This window comes from Chenopodium album, chromosome 5, assembly GCF_948465745.1.
Source record: "Chenopodium album chromosome 5, dcCheAlbu1.1, whole genome shotgun sequence".
NCBI lineage: Eukaryota > Viridiplantae > Streptophyta > Magnoliopsida > Caryophyllales > Amaranthaceae > Chenopodium > Chenopodium album.
This window is the reverse complement of record NC_137838.1, coordinates 65452462-65462946: the sequence shown is the minus strand read 5'-3', so window position 1 is coordinate 65462946 and position 10485 is coordinate 65452462. Positions and strand designations below refer to the sequence as shown.

The window sequence follows — 10485 nt, the reverse complement described above, 5'->3', positions numbered from 1 at the left end:
CTGAAAATCCAATTCATAAAACCTAGAAATTCAGAATAATACATTAATAAATAAACTTGAAATCAACAAAAAGACTAATTAAGCAACAAAAAGACCATAAAAAAATTAAAGTGTGCTTACCAGATTTGGTTTGTCGTTTTCGAGTTTCCCAAATTAGACTAACTTAGTTGAGATTTGGTTTGTCGTTCTTCATCGGTGTTTGTTCTTGAAGTTTTGGCTGAAACAATGAACTTTAGCTTTCTCCCTCTTCTTTTTTTTTTTCAATTTTGGGAAAGCACTGACATCAGCAGCAATCAACTGTATTTTGGCGGAAAATTTCCCCCCAAAAACACACCCCGTTCCCGTTTTGGCAACCAAATGAGATTTTTTTTATTTTTTGGTTTGTTCTTTATTTTTAATTGAAAATATTAATATTTTAATACAACACAGGTTCAATTGGACCCTCTCCAATTTCGTCAAGTACTTCCTCCCCCGTCATATCACTTATGGCGGGTACTATTTTTATCCCCATCTTCATCCCACCACTCGTCAAATTGGGACCTAACCCCGCCTCTTTAGAGCAGGGATGAGTCGGGTCTCCTAGTTGACCTGCCCATTGACATCCTTACTTAACTCATGTGAGCCATCCCGACCCGGCCCGTACATCAACTTACAACCTTACGACTTTACGAGTATATTACACAGGCAAATTTCACATATCACTTCACTGGCGCCTTCATCCTCCTCACTTGCCAACATCCCCCAAAAACCCTAAACCCTAAACCTTCGAAACCACACAACAATGGCGGACGTAGTACAATTAAGACTAGAGCGAATGATCCCAGACCTAGACGACCTGGAGAAAAGAGGTATCTTCAATAGCAGAGAAATCAATGAAATTGTGAAAAAGAGAAGAAAATTTGAGTATAGACTCCAAAGACCAAGCCCTTTAAAGCAAGATTTCTTAGACTATATTGATTACGAGAAGCAGCTTGATCGACTTCGTCTTCTTCGGAAGAAGTCTGTTTCTCGGGAGCTCAAGGATAAAGGGAATAAAAAGCTCAAGAAATCGCGGTCCGATGTTGCCGGTGTTCGACGGATTATTGAGATTTATCGCATTGCTACTAGCCGCTTTAAGGGTGACCTTGATATTTGGTTTCAGTATTTGGAGTTTTGTAAAGAGAAAAACAATGGCAGGATGAAGAAGGTATTTTGTTAAATTTTATAGCTTTTACATATGTTATATAGTATTAAGTTAAATGGCAGGAAATGATTGTGCGTTTGTGATTTTGAAGATGTTTGATTACAATGTTGATTTTTGTATAATAGTGACACAAATTTGGAAGAATTCATTTTGATGAACTTGTTTGGCTATAAATAAAGCTTTGTTCAATTGAGGATTGGTGGGCATTAGGAGTATATTTGAGTTGTAATTCGGGTTTTGTAAGGCGGACAATTATGTGGAGGCAATTTTGATATTGATTGTGTAGTTTGTTGAAATGGCTTACTTAGTTAGAAATGCAATTTTAATGTATTTCATAATCAATTGAGCTTCAATTAAGGGTACAAGGGAAAAAAAAAAAAAAAAAACCCGAAGTCTTGTTTCCTTCCATTGGAGACTTTTAGGCTACGTATCAAAGTTAATTGTTCATTAGTTTTCAGTCATAAAAGTGACTTCTATCAGCGTTATATTTGACCTCACATTCACAAAATGCTCCTAAATACTGATAATTAAATTTTTTGGAGTAAATGAGTAAGTGTAATTATAAAATTGGATGCTAAAATTCAATATATGGTTCAAAATAATACAATTTGAAATCAATGTGCTCTGAAATATACAAGTCTAGTACATTGCCACTATAAAATTTTTGATAAAATTGTGACTGGACTCTGATAAATGATACAATTTGAGTTAAGAATGTAATTACCTTCATTAATTCATTTGGCCATAATGGAGTTGGTGTAGGACCTGGCAACTCTGACATCGATAAATCCATCACTCATTAATGTGGTGTATTCTCCGTGTTCAGCACATGAAAAGCTGAGAGCAGTGAGGGTTTAATTTGTTAAGCTTCTGTTGCTGCTCCATTTAGGATTTAATTTATCATGGCAGTCTAATTTTTGTCCAATATCTGATTTGTTTGGTTGAAGATCTTTTGACTTACTTTCTTTATCTTCTTGTTCATATCACTTTCTCAGTTTATTGTAAATAGCAGTTAATCACTGATCACCAAGTTCCATGCTTATTATTCAAACAACCTTTTTATATATTATTATTTGAATTCACAGATACAAAATATAGACTATTTGCTTATGGTCTTATGTGGCCTCTAATCTTACCCGTTATAATACCCACTTCTGTCAATGAAATTTGAGTTTATATGTCATTGTTTTATTAAATTATAATCCTATGTTTTTATATTACTCGAAGCATTAAAAAGTGTATTTTGGATTATTATTGAAAACTATCATAATCTTAAGAAGTTACTTGCTTTATTCTTTGCTCCTTTGGGTGATACAGGTCTTGGGTCAAGTGATCAGATTTCATCCCAAAATTCCTGCAGTTTGGATCTATGCTGCTGCGTGGGAGTTTGACCATAACTTGAATGCAAAAGCTGCACATGTCCTCATGCAAATGGGTTTGAGATCTTGCCCAACTTCTGAAGATCTTTGGGTTGAGTTTCTGCGCATGGAACTCACTTGCCTTAATAAGTTGAAAACACGTAAAGTTATTTTAGGGGAAGATGATGGGACACTGATTCATGACAATAAAGATGTTGAGGCTAAGCAGTGGCAAGATGAGAACAAAGATTTATTCATGTCTATTGATGAAGTAGAAGGTGAAGGTGCTCAAAAGGAAGAATCAAGCAAGAAACTGGATGTTTTCCGTGAACAAGGATTTAAGCTATTCCAGAAAATATATGAAGGTGCTATTGATGCTATTCCATCTAGTTTTGGTCTGAGGAAGAAGTTCCTTGAGATAGTGGAAGTTACGGACTTGGCACATTCAGAAGAAATGAGAGCTGCGATACTGGCTGACATGAGGAGAGATTTCTCAAATGAACCTGAATATTGGAGCTGGCTTGCCCAGATTAAATTAAAAGATCCACAATGTACTCCAGATATTAGCACAGATAGTGGGCGTTCCCAGGTGGAAGAAGTCATTAAGGTATGAAGTTTGACTCAATTGTCATCAATTGTCAGTATTTTTGTTCTGAGCAGAGGTTATGTTGTTGACTTTTAAGTAGTCAATTGAGATGCTTTTACATTATTCAGGTGTCAGTCATTAAAATTCTTACAATTCTATAACATTGTCTGATGGCCCCTTGTGTGGGACATAATGTTTTGATACTGTTATGATAGCTTTCACGAGGCTTCCATTTTCTGTGTTTTGAGATGGATAATGGATTGGATCTGTTGAAGTAAAGTGAATGCTCCTAGTCATTTTACACTCTTTTGCTGGAAAGCCTATTATAAGGAAAAATCAGTAATCCTCCCACAATTTATTTAAATTGCGTTATGCTTACTAATACGCCCTCAATCAATTGTAATTTGGGATACTGGGATGTTTAGTGCTAGGAGTTGGACAACCAAATGAAACTGGAATAATATTTAGCATTTATTTTTGGATACAGATTGGCCTCGAGGCTTCAAAAAAGGGATAATGGAGCTGAAATTTAAAATGGAGGGAGTGAAAAGTAAATACTTTTAAGTTTTAACCTTAATTTCTGAGAGAAAGTAAATAGAAAAACTTGCAAATTGATAATGCATTGTATCATCTAGAATATTGGCTAGCATCAAATGGAAGTAAGGAAGACTACCTATCTGCTAAACCATAAAAGGCTTGATTTAGATGTGATCGCATCATTTGGTGCCACACTGTACTAGCCATGAAACTCACTTCAATCTTTGGGGAAACTTGCTCCAGAATTCAGATCATGAGTTCCATACTTTAATTGCTATTGAGTTCATAGACCAAAGGAACATGTATCTCGCATCACTCAAATAACATGAGGGGTTGATAATTGATTGTGCCACATTAACTTGGTGCACATGCGATGTCCTTAACTTTATATGGAACATATTGACAAAGGCTTGTCTTCGTCATTAAATCCTCCTAAAACTTTTTTGTACCCCCATTTAAATGGCATAAATAAATTGAAAGAAAAGAATAATTATTCTTGTAAGAGATAGATTGAACTTTCTTAGTCATTTTTTTTTCCTTTTTTTTTTCTCTGGCATCATGTGAATGCTTATTTATTATATCAATCTTTGGGAATTGCGGAATCCTCGATTCAGGGGAATTTTCTGTTGTGCATGGACGACATACATCTGTGACTCTTCTTAAGATGTGTCTAATTAGTCATTGCACCTGCAGTCCTTAATTTCATTATTGGTATTCAATTGATCGTGATATTGATGTGACATTTTCCAGGTATATGAAGAAGCTATACAGTCAATTTCATCTGTTGCTATGTTTGACATGTATGTAAAGTTTTTGTCTGAAGTCATCAGTCTAAAAGGAGAAATTGGAAGTTCTGGATGTTTTATTGCATCAAAGCATGCAGGAGACTATATATCACACCTGATTAAGGTCTTGGAAAAAGCTGATACCTTAGGGTGTCTTGATGAAGATCTTGCTTGTCAGTTTGTAATGTTGTACAAGAACATGGGTAAATTTGACGAAGCGATGAAATTAGCAGAGAGTTTCTGTGAGGGAAAATATTCAGATTCAAGACAATTGTGGGTTCTAAGGGTCACAGAACAAATGAAACACATTAAAGAATCTGGTACTTCTTGTAAGGCTCACCTTTCATCTATCTTTGACCTCTTGAAAAGGTTGGTGAAAAAAGTAGCTGTCTCTGATGACGAGGGCTTGTGGGTCATGGTATGTAATCATTTCATGTCGGTCTCATAAAGTCTATTACAACTGTCAATCCTGTGATCTTTGTATTGATATTTTTGTCTGCTATTTACAGTCCATATAGCTTATAGAAACGCCCCTAATTTTTGCGTCGCTTTCAGTAATCAGTATCATCTCTTACCGTTGTGCCTTGTTTAGCCCATTGTTCTGCAATTTCTGAGAAAACTCAACTGCAGAATAGCAGTACTTATCATATTGTTAAGCACAAAAGCATGCAAAAGAATTTGCTTTTATCATCACTCGTTGCATTAGGTCATCCAGTTGAGAGATTAGCCAAAGAGGGATTATTTCCTCTCCTTATCATCAACTCCCATGTCCTTCTCTGAGCTATCATACTTTCTGTAATCATCTTTTTCTCCTATCCTAATTGAACTATTTCTCTCTGTTCCTCTCTATGTAGTCATTATCTTTGGCGTCTTTTGTTTTCAAGTTGGTATTCAAACTTTTTTGTTTTGTTGAGCTTTTGAATTTTGAAGCTTTAGCTGATTTTCTACAATCAACAATCTTATCTAGCTAATCATATCCTAATACTTATGTTGCAGGCTCTTGAGCTCTTTGCAAATGACAAAAAATACTTTGGCAAGTTGGTAGACCTTGCCTTTGTTTCACTGGCTAAAGATGGAGGCCAGGATGAAGGATTCTCTCTCTCTGCTTTTCTCGTTAACTTTATTTGGCAGAACAATGGTATTCAACAAGCAAGAGACTTCTATAAGCGGTACGTAGTTAGATTTGAAGTCTACTTGACTAACACCATGGGCTAGGCAATAACTGCTACTTATTACTCTCTCCGCTCCATTACATTGGTCAAATATTCCTTTTTGGATGTCCTAAAATAGAGGTTATATTTTCAACAATGATAAATGAAAGCAGTTAGTGTGCCACAATAGGATTTTTTTTTTTTTTTTTTAGGGGCCGTTTGGTTGGGGGTCTTCATCAAAGGGAATGGGAATCAACTTCTTTCATTCCCTTTGTTGGTGTTTGTTAAACCTTTTTTCCCATTCCCTTTACCCTCTCCATTCCCCCAATTCTTTCTAAATTGATTCCCCATCCCCCCCCAAGGTATTTCCATTCCCATTCCCTTGCCACCAACACACCACCATACCACCACCAACACACCTACCCATGCCACCGGAAAACTGCACCATTGCACCACCGCCTCACCCGCAACCCTTCGCCGCACCTCCCCCACCCATCGCCGGCCACCTCTCCCCCCGAAAAGCCATACCCTCCCCCGTAACTCTTCCCACAGCCGCTAAAACCTAAAAAACTGCAGCCCCTTCCCGTAAAATGGGCAGCCACCACATCCACCACCTTGAAACCGCCGAAAACCCCTCGAAAATCCTCCCAAAACCGCCGAAAACCTCTTCAAACCACCCTATTCCCGCTACCCGTGTTTGATTTGGGTTCGAATCGGATTAATTTGGGTAATTTTGTTGGGGTTATTAGTGGTTTTGGGGGACAGAATTTGGTGGTTTTGGGGAGTGTCGGGACTCGGGATGGATCACGCCGTGAGGGAGCTATGAGGTTTTAGCGACCGACAGGGGAGGTGCGGCAGCAGCAGCGAGCAGCGGCTAGGGTGAGGTGGCTAGAGTAGGTGGAAAGCAGGAAAAAATTAGGGCGTTTTGGTGGTTGGGTGGTCGGAGAAGGTGGCTGATTGCGAGGGGCGGGGATGGCCAGAGAAGGGAGGTGCGGCGAGTGGTTTGGTGGTGGAAACGTTGGAGAGTGGTTTGGTGGTGGTGGTGGGACTAGTGGGTCTCATTCCCTTTGATTTTTAAACAAACCACACCCCAAATTTTAGGTATTTTCATTCCATTCCTTGTCTTTCCCTTTGTTCATTCCATTCCGATTACCCCGTGTGAACCAAACGCCCCCTTAATTTATTATTTATTTATTTATTTATTTTTTTGTAAAACCACTATAAAATAATTTCGATTAAAAGATTTATAAATGGTAGGTAATATTATGATGTTCCATTAATTCTTTCCATTCTTTAAATCCGAGTACCCGACTACTAAAATGGAACTGGGTGAGTATTACTTTTTTGTACTCTCTCTGCTCCAAATTACTTGCAACTATTTTTCTAGGCCGTTCTAATTTCGTTGCAAAATTTCTTTATTAAGCAATTTACCTATCAATCCAAAAATCTAGCCTACTTCACCCCACCCAACCCTAGTATTTTTACCCGACTTGCACACCCAATCTCTAAGTGTTATTGCAAAAGGCAATTTTCTTTGGTGCATTAGTTAATGTCCCTGATCCAAACAAATTAATTTTTCCTTTTTTTGGTAGTTCATGAAAAAGGCTTGGCCCATGGTCCTACTGCCAGCCCAATTGGAGCCTAGACACCCTCAGGGTGGGGTAAAGAGATGAAAATGTCACCCTCAAAGTTCCCCTAGTGGTGGAGGGTTTGAACCCATGACCTCCCAAAGCCTCAAGTTTTACTTCTTAACTAGAGCAAGACTAGCTCTGTAAACACTTTACTTTGATTGCAAAGGAAGTAGTTATTAAGTTTTATCTTGTGATTCTGCAGAATTCTTAATTTACCTCACCCAGGAGTAGCCATACACAAGCACTGCATTGAGCTGGAGATCTCATCCGGTGACAAAGATAGTCTTTCAAATGCTCGTAAGCTATATGAATGTGCACTTGGTACTGGTAGTGAGGACATCAGCCTGTGGCAAGAATATTACTCAATGGAGACACAGGTTAGTTTCTTGTATAATAGAACATGCTGGCTATTTGTAGATCAAGTGATAAGAATTACTGAATTAGGTTCTATTGGGCAAGAACTTTCGTTTCTTAAAGCTTGCAACAATTTGTCTTTTGCACTCTTTATTCATATTGTAACTTTGACTGCACATTTTTTTTTTTATTTATTTTACTCGTCTCTTACCTGGACAATGCCCGGGTGATTTGTCAACTGTGAACAATATAAATTAATTGTTTGATGAACTAAGACTACCTAACTCCAACTCACCAAACTTGATTGAATCCAACCTGAACCCTACCTGATTAGTAGACGTTACTTCTATCCAATTTGGGCCGACTTGAATTGAACAATCCTTTTGTCACCCTCAACCTGAAATCACTTTTACGAATTAAATAATATGTAATACTATAATGTATTGCAATTGTAAATGTAGCTGATTATGCAATTTGTTACGCTAAATTGTTTGATAGAAATGCAGCAGACCTGTTGTAGTCTTGTATATTAAATATGAGTACTTGCAATGACAATTGATGATTGATATAAATGTTCTTCATTTGCAAAATAGGAGAATTATACGAGTACTATTTAATACATAAAAAAATTTATAAAAACGTGAGTGAGAACTTTTTTTTTTTTTGAAACACGTGAGTGAGAACTTCAACTTAATATACTGAGTTTTTATTTTTAGTTAAAACACTTTTGAGTTTTGACTTTGGGAATATTTATCCAATTCATGCTGACTATTTTTTCCTTGTATATAAAAATTAAATGTTATTAGATTTTATCTCAATGTATATTTTTCTTAACAATAAGATAATTAAAATATTTATTAACAGATACTTATACTACTAATGGTCAAGGTGATGTATTGGCAAGTGTACTAGTAATAAACAGAGTTAATATGTAGACTATGTTTCTCTGAAGGACTCCTTTCCCCTTAAAATTAGGACTCCTGGTAATTTTAAGTAAGATTTAGGTGTATAGTTTATCAAGTACTCGTATGGCTTTATTTTACGCTCGGTTTTGAAAAAGTTTTCTGAAATTTAATGCATAGTCTAAAAATCCTCATTTAACTTTTTATTTTAGTTTTATGTTTTTTTATTATAAATCACGGGAACAATACTAAAAACTGGACCTTGGTTTTAACCTGAATCAGATTGACCTAACCTGGGTTTCTTTATTTGTTGTATTATAGGTAGTGGAGTAGTAATTAATAATGTACCTATAAGTGACTAAACTTGATTGTACTCGAATAGGAGCTGATTGGTTCGTATTGGTTTTTACCTCTCTTAAATCAACTACAGAGTAGAAATAAACAACCTGTTTGCCCATTTTAGCTCTCTGCCCTAATCAACTTAATTCAATTAAATTAAATTACTCATATAACACTTGGTCAATTATTTATTGTTAAAACATACTTCCTCCGTTTTCTTTTACTTGCAACACTTCCCTAAAAAGAAAATGTCACAATATTTGCAACACACTATAAAAGGAAAGTTATTTTAGGGAAAAACTATACTATATCCCTTATTTAAAGCACATGGCCCACTAAATTACACTCCTAACAACCACTCATCTTATTTTAAAGCTTATTATATCATGTAAACCCCACCTTTCTTAATTACCGCGCTAAAGGGTGTGTTGCATCTAAAAGAAAACGGAGGAAGTATTATAATTGCATCTAGTACTGTCTTCCTTTCAAGACAAATGTTGTGATATTTGTTTTTAGAAAAGGGGGAAAAACCTACAATTATGATTTTCTGAGATTTGACATAAAAGTTATGGTTGATTTTTTATTTGTAGTGCTATAGTATTTAGGAAACTGATTGTTTATTGAGGACCAATTTTTTTTATTCATTAGTATTGTTTATCAAAAGTCAAACTCTGATTTAAATGTAGAATTACATGATTGTTGAGGTGGCACAATGTGTTGCCTCCTTTGGCTTCTATGTCAATATCAGGGTATAGAAGATTTATTAAATAAATGTTATTATGTAGAATGTTTTTGGGTTAAATTCGATATATATGTGTATATATTTTCTAAATGTCAATTTCTTAATCTTTACCATAATTAATAATCAAAGATACTAATGGTCAAAGCATGAAATTCAAACTGTTGTAAGCTTTAAAAAACATTGGAAGTATAAGATTGGAGCCAATCCTTGCACCTTAATTGAATAAACATGGCGAATCTAGTTGTTCTGACTAGCTTAACTTTTACTCATTGCTTATGCAGCTGGGAACATCCGAATCTGCCAATGCTGTATATTGGAGTGCAAAGAAGACGCTTGGGGATGCCTCGGTGCTTGCTGCAGTCGTACAATAATGTGCTTGTACATACACAATTAGTAAGCTATTTTAACTTTTGAAGAGAGTGGTCAAGAATCTAAACCATAGGAGCTGGCCCTTGTAAAAGTTTTTAGCAAGTTAGTAGTTTAGAATTTATTCTTTCGTGAAGCGTGTAGACGAGTAACAATGCTGAGCATAGAAACAACATATTTATAGGACTTAGTCCTGCCTGTGGGTTTTGTGGACACCACTTGTTTTAATGCACCTTTTAGGCTTGCTAAAACCTGGAAGTGCTGCTATACAATGTAGAAGTAGAACAAGTTGCATCATCTCAAATGGACTTGTATAATATTCTTTTTTCTTTATTTATCCAGGATAGGATCTAGATCTAAATCAGTAAATCTTATCTCTCTAGTGCTTGTGATTAACTGCGGACTTGATAAGTTAAGGCTAAGAAAACTGAAAATTCCATAAAATTATTTCGAAAATTCTTATACCATTTTTTTTTTAATCATGTTAGTTTCAAAAATTCCCAAATTACACTTCTTTTACAAAAAAAATCCCTCCCTATTACTTATTCTCT

The 10485-nt window shown here is 35.9% G+C and overlaps 1 protein-coding gene across 1 annotated transcript; it reads left to right on the top strand.

The window, feature by feature from the left end:
- Positions 1–684: 684 nt before the first annotated feature.
- On the top strand, positions 685–10275 carry LOC145632174 (uncharacterized). Its single transcript, XM_081684483.1, has 6 exons — positions 685–1186; positions 2501–3148; positions 4415–4867; positions 5446–5618; positions 7434–7608; positions 9850–10275. Exons 1-6 carry the CDS (start codon positions 782–784, stop codon positions 9937–9939), a joined length of 1944 nt encoding a protein of 647 aa, XP_081540609.1. The 5' UTR covers positions 685–781; the 3' UTR covers positions 9940–10275.
- The last annotated feature ends 210 nt before the right edge of the window (positions 10276–10485 follow it).

What these genes read in the sequence shown, in the direction of transcription:
- LOC145632174 (XM_081684483.1), top strand. Translation starts at nt 782, where the DNA reads ATGGCGGACGTAGTACAATTAAGACTAGAGCGAATGATCCCAGACCTA. An exon ending in ACGAGGGCTTGTGGGTCATG is followed by an intron (nt 4,868 to 5,445) that starts GTATGTAATCAT and finishes CTTATGTTGCAG; the next exon opens with GCTCTTGAGCTCTTTGCAAA. An exon ending in GCAAGAGACTTCTATAAGCG is followed by an intron (nt 5,619 to 7,433) that starts GTACGTAGTTAG and finishes GTGATTCTGCAG; the next exon opens with AATTCTTAATTTACCTCACC.